At 35.6% G+C, this 16,393-nt stretch overlaps 1 protein-coding gene across 3 annotated transcripts in view; it reads right to left on the bottom strand.

The window, feature by feature from the left end:
* Window positions 1-16,393, bottom strand: part of ARID4B (AT-rich interaction domain 4B) — a 127,263-nt gene that overhangs the window by 62,729 nt on the left and 48,141 nt on the right. For all 3 annotated transcript variants that reach the window (XM_061182287.1, XM_061182277.1, XM_061182294.1), the window contains exons 3-7: window positions 15,016-15,126; window positions 12,387-12,452; window positions 7,911-8,001; window positions 5,418-5,497; window positions 447-538 (exon numbers count right to left, since the gene is read on the bottom strand). In XM_061182287.1, coding sequence (XP_061038270.1) covers window positions 447-538; window positions 5,418-5,497; window positions 7,911-8,001; window positions 12,387-12,452; window positions 15,016-15,126 — 440 coding nt within the window. The remainder of the gene's footprint in view (window positions 1-446; window positions 539-5,417; window positions 5,498-7,910; window positions 8,002-12,386; window positions 12,453-15,015; window positions 15,127-16,393) is intronic.

Here is a 16,393-nt window from a genome sequence, read left to right as displayed (position 1 = left end):
AGGAGAAAAAAACATGTCTGTTTTTAAGGAAAGAGTGGGGAGGCATAAAATGGTTCACATAAATGTGGGAGCATTTCTGGTTAAGAACTGAAGAATGAGTGAGCCAGTGGCATGGAAGGGTGGCATTTAAGACAGAAAAAAACAGCATGAATAAAAAACATGATATCAGGAAAACAGAGGATGTATCATTCAGGAAATATTGACTAATTCCATTTTGACAATGACATCAAGATACATGTAAGGAGAAATGGCAGGCAGATAAATAATATAGCTGTTAAAGTTGACTGAGCATGGAGAACCTCAAGCACCCATGCCAAAGAGTCTGAAAGTACTCTTCCATTCAGTTAGCATTTTGCAAGTTACAATTTAAAATTAATAACTACTAAAACAATACTGGAAGGAGAAATGAATTCAGGTTCAACTAACAGTTATGAAAATGGACTTACATATGATTAGATCTTCTTCCTCTATTTGTTTTCTTTCCTATGACTGGAGTGCCAAAATGTTCAGGGTTGGTGAGTGGGAGCTGGTCTAATGTCTGTGGGTAGGAACATAAACCCATCAAAAGTTATTACGTTGCAAGTTCTTTTTTTTCTTTTTAAACCAAATCAGTTTAAGAATATGCTTAGATTTTGAGATTTAAAACTTCCCCTGAGGGAGACAAAAATACAACTTTCCTAAAGATAGAAAACTCTCATTTCAAAGATATTAGAATAAAGATGAATGAGCCCATGGCTGGAAAAAAAAAAGTGAAAAGAAATTTAGTTGTTCTCTCCAGATAATTTCATTATCTATTGGAGGATTGACAGACTTCTAAGAATGATTAAAATATAAAACAAAACAAATAAAACTCAGTGGAAACAACAGATTTGAGAGATAAGAAACCTATGTGCAAGTACCTAATCCCTAGGTTGGGCCAACTGCAGCTCAAATTTTTCTTTGCATTATAGGGAATCCCAATCCACAAGATAGAATTCTTAATAAGTAACAGAAACGAAATTACCAGGATAAGCATCAACTACTTGAAAAAAGGGCTGCAGATATCCTATATTATGACTTTGTAAACATTTTCTGCAGTAAACCTTTCTCCCCCGACCCCTGACCCTGCCACCCCCACCCCTTGCGGCTTGCGGGATCTTAGCTCCCCAACCGGGGATCAAACCCGGGCCCCAGCAGTGAAAGCACCTAACCACTAGATGGCCTGGGAATTTCCTGTAAGAAACCTTCTTTGAAGAAAATGTAAAAATCAGTTTTTCTACAGTTAATATTTTATTTTCCCTTCCTTTTTAATCTGCAACATCCAATACTGTGCTTGGTATGAAGATAATAATCAACAAATGAACACTTCTTTCTTGCTATCAACTGGTAATTCATGTCAACCCTTTTGTCCCTCACCCCATTCAAAAATAATGATTTCCAGGGAAGGAATTGGTTGTTGGTTAAAAGCAGAATGAAGAAAAAGGGATTCTGAAATCCCTTCATTTCTCCGTATCAGAGACTTCTTGGATTTTTCGTGCCATTATTTCCTGAAAAGGTTTATATATCTAAAAAGTTAAGGTATCAATCTGAAGATGCTATCCCAACTAATTCTCTGAATATCAATGTTGGTAATATTCTTACTTTTTCTGCATCTTAATGATTTTCCACAGTTACTATTCCTTTTATCCCTCCATCAGAACCTTTGCTATTGCAGATACTTTTATGAACACAAGGGGAACTAAAGAGCCCAGGAAAACTGTCAGAGTGGAAGTGAGGGTGAGGAACTACTTAGGATAAAGACTTCTCAAAGTTACAAACAAGAATGTTATATGAAAGAGTGTCCATCAACTTAAAGATCAGATATCTAAATACAAACTAATGTTAATATTTAAAAGAAAAATTTTAACTTTTATTTTTTAAACTGAGATAATTTTGTTGAAACAACGATGAACTAAAACATGAAAGGGGGAAGCATATTAATCTATTTTGCATAATTTGTTAGAATATATGTAAATATATTTAAGGTACATATAGATATCCAACAACAAAGAATACAGTATAGGAAAAAGGCAGTAACGACAGACAAAAATCGTAACTTTTATAGGGCTGAAAACCTAACCTTTCAAATTTAGTTTGTAAGTCGGGCATTTAAAAAATATGTGGAGGCAAAAGTTGGCCCGAATACAATAATATGCCAGACAAAACCTCTTCAGAAATGACCTGTCATTAACTCCTAATTATGCTTCCCAAGGGTGAAAATTTCAAAGTACTGTATTTGGTAAACAGGAAAAATAAATTAATTTGGCTTCACTTTCTGTCAAGCTAACAAAAGAATTAAATGCCCCTCCCCTAAAATTAAGGCTGCTCTCTTGAAAGCAGAGATTTCTATTAAGTACTGTGATTTCTATTTTCAGTATCTGCTAGTCATTTCACTTGATTTAGGAAAGAAAATATCCAGGATTTCTGAAGAGTTACCTAGGAATCACATATAGGAATTCTCAAATAAACCACAATCTCTCCCTAGTATGTAAAAAAGAATTAGAACAATAGGAAGCAATATCTCTGTCCCTGGCCCCAATCCTGGAAAGCAGGAACACCTTTATTACACATGACAGAAAAGAGTAAGGGGAGGGTAGACTTTGTCTTGTCTCAAACCAACAAAGCAAAGCCAGAGACTCCTGGCTGTATCAAAGGCTCAAAGAAAATTCCACAGGCCTGGGGGAAACACGCCGATAGCCCTGTTACCTAAGATGGGCTGCAGGAAATACGGAGCTGGGAGTTCATCTAAATTTTCTTCAGCGTTTTCAACTGCATGTAGTAAATGCACAGAGAGAATACCAGCTGATAAAACTACTTTTGGATAATATTCAAATTATGAATGCTCTATAGAAATACCCAAACACTCCAACAGATGTCAGGAAATAGGCAACATCCTCACTAAGCTGGTTATTGCTAGGACCAGTGATTTTGGTGTGGGAATTCAAACTGACTGACCCGCTTATTGTGATCTCTTATTGTGAAAATCTTGAATTTAAGTCTTTGTTTAGGTATGCAGCTTATTAATGGGATTAGTGATCCCAAATACTGCCAAGTGTGATGTGGCTTTTCACTCAAAGGCCAAAGTTATTAGTGATAATAACAATTCTCTGAGCAAACTTCCAAAAAATTAAAACTGTTTTTTGAAAATAGCAGAAATATCAAATAAGGAAAAGAATGTACATAGATGGTAGATTAAATATACTCCTGGCCATGTCTCCACAGCGCCTAGTACCCTTAAATTTTTATATTTTTGATTAATTAATGCTTTGTCTCCTTCAAAAGCAAAAAGAAGTTACCCAAGGAAAAATTCCACATCTACTTAGCTTACCCATGTACCCCCAGTACCTAGCATAGCATGTGGCATATGGCAATGGGTAAGGAATAATACACCAGTATTCCAATACCCTCTAGCAAAACATGAAGTTCAACACATACAGCCACACACAGTAAAACCGATCCTTCCTGAAGTTAAAAAGGATACATTGAGCTACTTGCTCTTATTGCTTCAGCCTTTATACTACAACTGTCTTATGAACAATTCCAACTTACAATTCTCCTGGCAAATACAAAATTAGTATCTTCGATATTCCTCTGGATTAAATACATAAGACATATACCTTCACTTAGGTGAAAAAAAATCAAGTCTTCAAGTCCCCATATTCATTAACCTACTATAATTATCACATGTTCTAACTAAGGGAAATGAAATTATTTCTAAGAATTACATAAACTCAGAAAGAATTCTGTTACTTCATCAGTGTAAGAAGCCAAATTCACTGTACTTGTCCAAAGCTATATCTATTTCCTATATTTAAACTTCCACAATTAATTCATCAAATATTTACTGAAGGCTTTTGTGTAGAAAACACTACTGGGAAAAGGAAAGCCCATCAAGATGACAAAAACGTGGCTATTCCGCCAAAACAGCTTACAATTTTATAGAAAAAATGATAAAAGTAACCAAAAAGACCATAAAATAAAAATAAGAGAAGTGGAAAAGTATCAAAGGATATAGAGATCAAATTTGGTTAGAGAGCTCATGAAAGACAGTCATGAAGGAGGAAGCATTTCTCATGGCCTTGAAAAGAGCAGGGCTCAGCAGAAACCAAGAAAAGAAAGTATGAGCCATAATCTGGAAACACCAAGTAGTCTTATAAGTCAGAAGTACAGGGAAATAGCAGAGTATGAGACTGAAAAGATAGGCCAGAATCATAATACAGAGAATCTGTCCCAAATTCTGAGTTGAAATGGGAATTCAATCATTTACGGGAAGGGAAAATAACAAAAAAACATAAAGTCTAATAATTTAAAAGGAATATTAAAATTCCCCACAAAAACACTGTTCTAAATAGTTACTAGAAAAAAGAAATCTTGGTTTGGCCACACTGTGCATTAATTAATACTCACAGGCTGGACTAGAGAACATAACACTATTTGCAACAAATATGTCCATTTTTAAAATTCTGAATTGCAAAGTTACTGATTTACAAAACTTTGTGAACCCTCCACTCTTGGTAACTTAATAACATCTTTCAATTTTAGAGCATGATTTTGGTGCTAGAAAGTGCTGGTTTGAGAACCAGTTCTGATCATCACTTTCATCAACTCTGAGTTGGAGATAAGCATTGTATCTCCCTCATAATGTTGTAAATGCAAGGATATACGTAAAGCACTAAGCAAAGTCCCTGGCAAATATGAACATTTCATTTATTCATCCAGCTAATGTTTATTCAGTTCCTACTCTGTGCCAGGCACTGTTCTAGGAACTGGGAACAAAGTGGTGAAGAAGACATACAAAATCTCTGCCACTGAGACACATTCTAGTGAGGAAGGCAGACAATAAATAATACAGCACATATACATATTTTGGTGGTGAGAATGATCTGGGCTATAGAGAAAACTAAACCAACCTTAAAGAGTTATGAGGAATGGAAGGGACTATTTTAGAAAGGGCAGTCAGGCAAGCCTTCTTCAAGGAGAGGCTATAGTAAATGTCAGTGGCTGGCAGCAGTAGTAGTTAGGGATGGCTTGCAGTATCTACATAGCCTTTAATGATGATGGGGTTCAAGTAGATTACAAATGAGACATCTCTTTTCTACAATTATTTACAAATTAAAGGACTCTATAAAAAAGTTGCCTAAGGATAATAAACAATCCCGTTGTTTTTTTCTTCATGGACAAATGTTAAAATACCTTTTTTTCTAAGACAAAAAAACCTACAGAGAACCTGGTACTCAAACACAAGGCCTTAAACAGGTTTCACAGACTACACTCTCATGCTGTTATGTATTAATGAATTTTCCTGATTAACAAGTAAGCTGCCTGAGTTGAGAAAGCAAAACTTTACTGCCCCTGATACTAAATACTAGGACGTGTTCATTCGTTAAGTGATTACTTACTTCACTTTCGGCAAAATGCCTCTCTCCTTTCAGGCACAGTGAAGACCGTCTCAGTGTCTTCTCATCTCCATCATCAAAAACTGTGAGAAGAGGTAGAAATGGCAACTACTGAAGGGTTTTTCAAAGATTAACAAAATGACATAAATTATCATTTAACTGTCTCAGTGCAAACAGAGCTATTGTTTTAAAAGATTAGATCTGAAATTCAGTACACATTTTAAGTTTTGTAACAAACAACTTCAAGTGTAGAGTATGTTTTCCAATTTCTAGGGGAAAAAAAATAATATACCTGTAATGAAAACATCTTCCCTGGAATAGAAAACATCAAATGAAAATAAGAAGTTAGCATTTCAGAAAGAAACCTTTTAAATGCTGATTAATCCTTCTCAATATGGTAAAGAAAAAGCAAATTTTCCTATTGGTAAATACTGACAAATCTACCTAAGAAACAAAAAATAACAGTACAAGTTTATATATTCAGACTGCCCCTAAAAATTACCCTACTTTTATTATTTAAAGCAGTGTTTCTCAACCTCAGCACTACTAACATTTTGGACCAGACGGGGACTGTCATGGGGACCTGTGCACTGTGAGATATTTAACAGCATCCCTGGCCTCCAGCCACGAGATGCCAGCAGCACCCCCTTCCCAGTTGTGACAACCAAAAACGTCTCCAGATATTGTCAAATGTTCCCTGGGTGGCTAATTTGCTCTCACTTGAAAACTACTTATTTAAAGTACTAAAATGTCCCAGCAAATTTGTTGTAAGTTTATATATACACAGAATAGATGTATACTTTATGATATAATTTTAGCATATACTACATTCCTCACAAATCATGGGAAGAGAGTACCTCTATTTTAAATAAAGTTACCAGGCCTTGATTTTATAAACAGAGGTTTTTGCCAAAAAAACAAAATTAGGTTCTTATATATAATGTGAGCTTTTACATCACATGAGACTGGATAAATAACGCTTCGTACTTTTTAAAAATGTAGTAACTAAAATAGTCAATGATAAAAGTGCCACATTTATAAGACTATCATGTCTAATTATCAAACAGACTTAACTACACAGAACTGCTCACAGTCTTGTAACCTACACAAATGCAAATATATCCTTACGCTTCAAAATCAAATTTTCCCTCTCCACCAGGTTTTTTTTCTCATACCACAAAACTCATCAGTACTATTTGAAAGCTCCATCAAATTCTGACATCACCAAAGACATTTTACTAGATGTTTACTCTCATCTCTGAGATCATTAAACAGTAAGAATTTTTACCATTCAATAAATAATACTGGGATAATTACTCTGTTATCAATTTGGAAAAAAATAGTATTTGATCATATTTCAGAATGTTCAAAAAAACTGTGGGTGAAATAAAAAGCTCTTTGTAAAACAAAAAATAGAACTTTAAATTGAAGAATACATTGGAAAACAAATTTACAACACTGATGGAAGGAAAGCCTTCTTAAACAAGACTCAAACTAAAATGACAAAGGAAAAGGTGACCACAGGAAAATTGACTATGATTTGAAAACTGATAGCAGAGATAAGAGTAAAGCAATAGAAGAACACTGGCAACTGAAGTGGCAAAGGTTAACATTCCCTTTATACATTTAAATATATAAACTCATACCCTGAAAATAAGAAAACGATAACCTTCCCAAGAGGAAAAGGAGTGGACAGGGAAGACACTATAAATTGGCAATTCAAACGAGAGAAAATACAAATGAAATAATGTTCCTTTCAATAAACATATGAAAGTATGTCCAATCTCATTACTAATCATGGGAGAAGCATATTAAAACAAAACTGAGATACTATTTTGTGTCCAGATGGGCACAAATTTTAAAATATTACTAACATCACATTTGACAAGGGTTAGGGCGACAACCACACTTATATACTGTTTATGGAAGTGTAAATTAACAGTCTTTTAGAAAAGCGGTTTTCATAACCTACTACAGCTTTAAAAGGACATTTCCCTTCAATCTATGCCTAGTTCTCAATGTACACACTAGGGAAATATTAGAATAATGTCCATGTACAAAAGACATTCAATCCAGCATTTATTACAACAGCAAGAAAACTGGCAACATCATCAGTAAGAGAAAATAAACTATGGTACATCCAATGCTATGAAACATAATATTGCAGTTTAAAAAATTTATCTGTTGCACAACAACATGAATATACTGAACACTACTGAAATGCACACTTAAAAATGGTTAAGATGAAAAAAAATTTCTCTAAGATATACTCTGAAGTGAAAACCGCTAGAAATCCAATTGTATAATATATACACTAATTTCAAACTATATGTTATGTACATATTTATGAAATAAATTTTTTAAAGATCTGGAAAGATAAAAAAGCATTAACAGTAATAACGTACGGCAACTAGGGGAGGAAGTAAATCAAGAAAAATCTGCTTTATTTGTACTATCATTGAAAATATATTTTTAAAAGAAGATGTATTCCCTTACCTACAGTGTACCAACTCGCATCTGTTAATTTATTGATTACAGCTTCTTGATATGCACCATCAAGATTCTTCACTTCCACAATAGCTCCGACCTAAAGTATTAAAAAAAAAAAGTTAGGAAAACTTTAAGAAGATAAATGAACAAACTAAAAACTGGCTTTCTTTTTTTAAACTAATTGAGTGCATGATGGTGAAGAATAAAATCACTACTGATTTGATTTGTGTTAAGGTGCCAGCAATTTTACTCACCACTGTTTCTGCACCATCAGTGAAAATGTCAACATAGTGAAAAAGGCAAATAATATCTAAGTATTACTATGAAAATAGTTTTGCCCTTACAATCTCCCTGAAAGGGTCTTGGGAACCCTCACAGGTCTGGGGGTCCCTGTCCGTGAAACTGACTATCTTTGCCCCATATTACAACTCTTCTTTGAAGAAGGCTGGGGAAAAATTAACAAATAACTTTGAGGTTCTCCTTATGAGTTATAATGTACCAATAGTGACAATCATTTGAAATATTTTCATCTCATCAAGAAAATGCTGATAATTTATAGAGTTTATAAATTTATATGGTTTTTATAAGTACATCAAACTAAAATGCTTCTGTACAGCAAAGGAAATCATCAAAAATTTGAAAAAGCAACCTAATGAATGGGAGAAAATGTATCTGCAAATCACATATCTGATAAGGGGTTAAAAACCAAAAGATATAAAGAACTCATACAATGCAACAGCTAGAAAAGAATCAAACAATCCAATTGAGAAACGGGCAGAGGTTCTCACACCATATACAAAAATAAACTCAAAATGGATTAAAAACCAGAAACCATAAAACTCCTAGAAGAAAACATAGGCAGAACACTCTTTGACATAAATCGTAGCAATGTTTTTTTGGATCTGTCTCCTAAGGCAAAGGAAATAAAAGCAAAAATAAACAAATGGGACTTAATTAACTAAACTTAAAAGCTTTTGCACAGCAAAGGAAACCATCAACAAAACGAAAAGAGAACCTACCGAATGGAAGAAATATTTGCAAATGATGCAACTGACAAGGTGTTAATATCCAAAATATATTAACAGCTCCAAAATTAATATCAAAAAAGCAAAAAGTCCAATTTAAAAAATGGGCAGAAGACCTAAATAGACATTTTTCCAAAGAAATCATACAGATGGCAAACAGGTACATGGAAAAATGCTCAATATCACTAATCATCAGAGAAATGCAAATCAAACCCACAATGAGATATCTCCTGACACCTAATGAGAATGGCTTATTATCAAAAAGACAAGAAGTAAAAGTGTTGGTCAGGATGTTGGAGAAAAGGAAACTCTCGTGCACTGCTGGCGGGAATGTAAATTGGTGCAGCCACTATGGAAAACAGTATGGAAGGTCTTCAAAAAATTAAAAATAGAACTACCGTATGATCCAGCAATTTCACTTCCGGGTATTTATCCAAAGGAAATGAAAACACTGATTTGAAAGGATATATGCACCCCCAAGTTCACTGCAGCATTATTTACAATAGCAAAGATATGAAAACAATCTAAGTATCCATCGATGGGTGAATGGATAAAGATATGTGTGTGTGTGTGCATGCAAGTGCGCGTGCGTATAATTCAGCCATAAAGAAGAATGAAATCTTGCCATTTGCAACAACATGGGTGGACCTTGAGGGCATTATGCTCAGTGAAATAAATCAGTAAGAAAAAGACAAATACCATACAATATCACATATACATGGATCTAAAAAACAAAACAAACAAAAAACCAAGCTCATAGACACAGAGAACAGATTGGTGGTTGCCAGAGCTAGGAAGGAAGTGCAGGTGGACAAAAGGGATGAAGGGGGTCAAAAGCTACAAACTTCCAGTTATAAAATAAATAAGTCATGGAGATGTAATGTACAGCATGGTGACTATAGTCAAGAACACTGTATTGCATGTCTGAAAGTACAGGGTAAGTCTTAAAATCCTCGCCACAAGAAAAAAAATTTTTTTACAACCATGTATGGTGATGGATGTTAACTAGACTTAATGTGGTGATCCTTCTGCAATACATACAAATATTGAACTATTATGTTGTATACCTGAAACTAATAATAATGTTATATGTCAATTACACCTCAATTAAAAATAAAATGTATATGGTCTTTGCAGTGATAACAAAAATAAACTTGTTCACAGAAGAGACTGTCAGCCCCACACAATGCCCAAAAGAGGAAAGGAAATGCTGAAGAATTAACAGAACTTTCTTTTTTTTTTTTTTCTTGGCCGCGTCGTGCAGCATGCGGGATCCTAGTTCCCCAACCAGGGATCGAACCCAGGACCCCTGCAGTGGAAGTGCAGAGTCTGAACAACTGGACCACCAGGGACTACTATCAATAAATACATAGTACATTTTTTTAAATTTAATACTCAAGTGGTCTAGTATTATTTTCATGTGAACTCACTGAAAATATATTGAGATCAAATAACCATCACTATGGGAAGTTTATTTCCTCTAGGAGAAACATAAATGCTAATACTTTCTATCAGCTGATGGAAAGCCACAAAGTACATTAGGGAACAATTCAAAATCTATATACAAAAAAAAACTCCATAGGCAAGAGAAATATTTTAACAATTTTGAGACCGAAATTTAATACACTTACATACATCAAAATCAAAATGGTCCTAAGCCCTAATCAAAAACAAAGAAAATTTTAATAAATAAGAAAAACCAAACAAGCAAAATAAACCAACTATGCCACAATCAAAGAGGCTGGAGCAATAGGAGAGAAAGATGGCTTGAGGATACAAAGTAATTGTCTCTCCTATCCCTTGCAACACTGAACATTTTTTGTAGTTGGTACCAGCTAGCCTGTGCCAGGTGAACCGGGTAGTCAGGCAGCGAAGAGCTACGCTGGTGTGCTTATGAGGCAAAACACAAATAAGGCATGGAGATGTGTGTGTTCTGATCATCCAGGGGGCACAACGCTTCAGTGACAGGCTGTGAGGCCATCAGAACTTGGGCTGCCATTACTGGCTGTAAGACTTTGGCCAGAGTACTTTACCTCCCACCTCCCTTCACAGTTTCCTCTTCTGTAAAGAGCTATTATGAAGATTACATAAGATAATATATGCAGAGGACTTGGCACAGTACTAGCACATACTAATAAGTGCTAAATAAATGGCGGTTAACATCAAATTATACATGTGCATGTTTTTGTCCCTACAAGTGATATACATGTGCACGTAAAATTAAAGATGGCACCTATAGGGACTTCCCTGGTGGCGCAGTGGTCAAGAATCTGCCTGCCAATGCAAGGGACACAGGTTCGAGCCCTGGTCCGGGAAAATCCCACATGCCGCAGAGCAACTAAGCCCGGGTGCCACAACTACTGAGCCCGCACTCTAGAGCTCATGAGCCACAACTACTGAAGCCCGCATGCCTAGAGCCCGTGCTCCGCAACAAAAGAAGCCACCGCAATGAGAAGCCCGCACACTGCAATGAGGAGTAGCCCCCACTCGCCACAATTAGAGAAAGCCTGCACGCAGCAACGAAGACCCAACGCAGCCGAAAATGAAATAAATACGTTTGAAAAAAATGGCACCTATAAAACAGAAAGGGTGGAAAATAATTTTCACAAGGCAAGATTAAAAAAACTTACAAGTTTTAGTCCTCCATAGTGCCTACTATATATGCAAGGTACTAATGCTCTGGGGATCCAATTAAAAGTTTTTAAATAAACCACCAACAAAAACTGGCAGATACACACATCTATCTAGTTCTCTGAAAAGTACAGCTTCATTAGGAAAGGATTTTTCTTGCATCTACAAATGTCTCTTCAATTCTGTTAGCATTTCTTAAAATTCACCCAGCTAGGCCAATGTCCATTTCAGACATTCTATAGGACCAAACAGCACACAGTGGCTACCCGCACATTCCCTTTAGCTTGCTCACTAGTGGAAAGTAAAGCAGCACTAATTTCACTGGCCAATGAAGAAAAACTAATGCAAAGAAATGAAACTATCTGTATATACGAACATGTTTATCACTTATAACTGCCTGATGACCCTTTAACAATGTCATATGCCAGTAGTTGCTTCAAAGAATTAAAAGCTCTGAGGATTTGTTTTGTTTTGTTTTCTCAATTTTCACATCATCATGGAACTTACATCACTTGATCCCTAGTTCACCACCTATTATTTCTGGAAATTGTACCCTTTTAATAAATGAAACATGGTGAGACCAAAACAGATGAGTAAATAAAAAGCAATCAGTTTTTCCCTGATGTTCATTTCACTTCTGAACACAGGTTTTACTGTCATATAGGTTTTATTGAACACTAAGTCTACTTTTTTTCTATTAGTCTATTCAGAGAGAATTACATATTTATCAACCCAATAACAGAGTAACCAATGAATTTTTTAAAAGACTGAGATAATTACTGTTTCCCACTGAAGCATTAGAAATAATAATGAATAAATGAATTACCTTTAGTGGGCCCTTTATGTGGTCATCCTGAACTTCCACTGTTGAAGAATCATGTCTAAATGTTACCTAAAGATTATAAATTTAATTAGCCACCAAAAAAGAAAAAAAAGCAACACAAGCTCGTTAATGCATGAATTCATTTTTATTATGACTAATCTAAACAAACAGCCGCCTAGTGTATACAATATCTCAGTCCCTAAGTAGATTAACTGAAAAATTTATTATTTAACAGACAACTTCCCAGACTAATTTACTTGACGATTTACATATCATATTTTATTCAATACTATTAGTTGTGAGTTTAATTGTATAATTTCTTTTCCTAAAAATAAGGAAAAAAGAGGTGGCGATCTTAGGCTATTAGGTACTCTACCATTTTGTGAAGGCCTCGCTTAATAATAAGCAGTAGCAAAAAACACTTACTGACAGCCAAGTATCAGGCTCAAGCATCAAACATATAATCTTCACAACAACCATATTAGGTAGGTATGATTATTATTCTTATTTGTTGATAAGAAAACTGAGGAACAGAAAGTGTAAGTAACTGGTCCAAGATCATAGAACTAGTACCATGGTGGAGCTGAGATGCAAACTCAGGCCAACTAGATCCAGAACTTTACTGTACTCTCCCTCTGTATCAGCACAGAAATCAGAGAATGGGAAACCAGATGTGAGGTAAGTTAAAATAAAGGGATCAAGTTTAAATATTTAATTAGTTGGTAAAAAACAAAATAGCTTCCAGTACTCAGTATAGAAAAGGTTGTTTTCCTTATACAAAGCAAGAGTTCTTACAGGGATTGAACCATTAATGTGCTCTTATCTGATATGTGTGGTAATCAATTTAGGTAACAGGGTCACAAACCAGCTATGAAAGGAGATGTCCTGTACTCACAGCATCCCAGGTATTTCTGTCTCACACAACACACTACTACGCTTTATTTAAATTATGTGTTTAGATATCTGTGTCATTCACTAGGCTGTAAGCCACTTAAGAATGGAGACCAAGTCTTAATATTAGAGTTTCAATACCTGATATAGTGCTTGGCATGTAGTAAATGCTCAATAAATGAAAACTGATGGGGAAGAAGTGTTGTTCTTCTTCCCCAGAAAAATGTATTAACTCTGAATCATAAGCTAATTAAACTGATATAGAAATACACTACCTTATCTGTTGAGAAAATCATTAGCTTTGAATTATAAACAGATTTTTAGAGCAGCCCAAAAAACTAACAACAAATTTTAGATAGCCACTACTTACAAGACACAAGGCACAAGGTACTGGCTGGCACTCTGTGCGATCGGCAGAAGCAGCATAGACTGTTTTCTTCCTTTCAATGACAGCAAGAAATGGCAGGACTGCCATGTGTCATTTTGCTGGTTCATTCATTACAGAGACACCCAGCTGAGATTATAAATCACAGCTAAAATCCAGTGAAGCATGGGTCCTGGAGTAAGACTCCTCCTGCCCAAAGGAACACCATTTCTAACCAGCACAAAAATGTTATCTGTAGGCCAAGCTCTGCTAAGGAGGGTCTCTACCAGCAGGGAGAGATTTTTGTCTAATTCATGTTAAGGTGTTACATGTGCTAGCAGTAGCTCTGTCTGAAAGAGTGAGAAAACTGATAAAAAGCTTTCTCTTCATCTCTAAGGTAGTAATGGAAAAAAATGAGTGCTCAGGGAACACCACTATACGAAGTCGGGAACAGGAAAGGCCACTGTAAGAGCTCGTGCGCACCAAGCATGCAAAAACTAAAGATAGGGTGGGGGGCTAAGAATAGCATCCTACAGGCTTATGGTTAATTTAAAGGCCTTATCACAATGGTCCTTAACTGGCAGTGTAAATTAGAATCACCCAGGAAGCTTTTTTCAACATGTCCATGCATAAGGAAGGAACCTAAGCATACAAGCATGGAAGAAGCTCCCGAAGAGACTCTGACACGCTCCCCTGAGGTACAAAATCTCTATGGCCGGTTTAACCAGTGATGTTCAAACCAGTATTTTATGGGGTATCTGCTAATGTGGATTATAAACCCCTTGAAAATAGAGATCGGGTTATTCTCATATCCCCATCCTCCTTCCCTCCTGCAGTTTGCCACTCAATAAATAATTGACAATTATTAGGAAGATTTTTCAAGAAAAGTAGAGGATAAGGAACCAACAACTAGATCTACCATCATCAATTATAAATCACATCTCAATTTCATGGTTAAAATGGGGGGCGAGTCTTAAAACTGACGTACTATGGTAATTCCCATTCTGCCACTAATTTGCCATAATGGCCTTGGAGAAATCACTAACCCTTTACTGAGCCTCATTTTTCTTACAATAAAATTAAGGAATTAAACTACATGACTTCTAAGGTCCTTTCCAGTTCTGAAAGGCTAACAATACAAACAATACCAAGTCTGTAGCGAAATGGCGTTCAAAATACCAACTGTGATCATCTAACTTCATTCCAATTGGAATAAAATCACAAGTAATGCTTTGTTTTCAGGTATTTTTACAATCATTACTCCTAGAAACTAAAAACTCATCTTGCAGAAGAAAAAAATTCTTAAATATACTTACCAGTAAAAGTTTAAGCATCAAATACTAAACATATAATCTAGAAAATCTACATATACTGTACCTTGACTTTGACAAGTCTTTTTGCTGTCTTGATCTTGGCTTCACAAAAGGCTCCTCTGTATTTAGCACTCACATCAGTGCCCACTGTCAAGTAGGGAGGTTCATCAAGGGCCTAAAAATGCAAATAAATATAATTAGATTTAAACTTCCTAGTTCTTTCCCAAAATCAGACCTCAGAATGGCAGATCTAATCCTGTTACAGCTATAAAAGTTGTAATAGATGAATGTATTGTTAACAAAAACAATCTATAAAATACTCTAACTTAAAAATAAGTAAGGGCTTCCCTGGTGGCGCAGTGGTTGAGAATCTGCCTGCCAATGCAGGGGACACGGGTTCGAGCCCTGGTCTGGGAAGATCCCACATGCCGCGGAGCAACTGGGCCCGTGAGCCACAGCTACTGAGCCTGCGCGTCTGGAGCCTGTGCTCGGCAACAAGAGAGGCCGCGATAATGAGAGGCCCGCGCACCGTGATGAAGAGTGGCCCCCGCTTGCCACAACTAGAGAAAGCCCTCGCACAGAAACGAAGACCCAACACAGCCATAAATAAATAAAATTAAAAAAAAAAAAAAAAAGAACCGTGTGCTCTGACATATCTCAAAATGGTTCCTTTAAAAAAAAAAAGTAAAATACATATCATAAAGCCTATTTAAATGTACTAAAACGGACATCTATAAAAGATAAAGCCATCTTTTTTCTCTATATAAAATACATATGGTCCAAGTATATCATTCCATCCACCCCTCCAACCACCCATTCATTCAAAATTTTTTATTAAATGACCACTGAAAGAAAAGGCAGATCCTTAAAACTCAGTCTAAGAAAATTTCTTTTAACATTTAGGCTATATCTTGGCAGCCACCCAAATTCAGAATAGCTTTGTTATATCCCTATCTAGACAATGCTAAGGTAGAACAGCATAAAAGGGGTGGGGGAAACCCATATGCATTCAAACTACTGATGAAAACTACATGAAGAAATCCAGTCTGAAAAATCTGAAGTAAAAAATCAGCCAAAATGTCTCAACTGCTTTGGCATGAGTTCACTGTTCACTTCCTGTCTACAATAAATATTATTTTAAGTTTCCTCACTTGTGATTTAATTTTTAATAGTCCTAATCTAGCTGCTCTTTTTATAATCAGGTACTTTTCTGCACAGGATCTATATTTCTAAGGAGTTCTACTTATATTAACCAATTCTATAGCCAAAGAAAGATTATGTAAGTAACTTTTCCCAAAGTGTTTTACAAGAAATACTAATATTCCAAGATGCTCCACCAGAAAGAAAAAGAGTTGGGAGTTTGGGAAAATCAGTTCATTGAATGAATTCCTACTCTGCCTCATCATTTCCCAATCTATTTGTCCAAAGAACCTTTTTAATTT

This window comes from Eubalaena glacialis, chromosome 1 (genome assembly GCF_028564815.1).
Source record: "Eubalaena glacialis isolate mEubGla1 chromosome 1, mEubGla1.1.hap2.+ XY, whole genome shotgun sequence".
NCBI lineage: Eukaryota > Metazoa > Chordata > Mammalia > Artiodactyla > Balaenidae > Eubalaena > Eubalaena glacialis.
The sequence above is the reverse complement of the archived record's forward strand: the minus strand, read 5'-3'. Positions and strand labels throughout refer to the sequence as shown.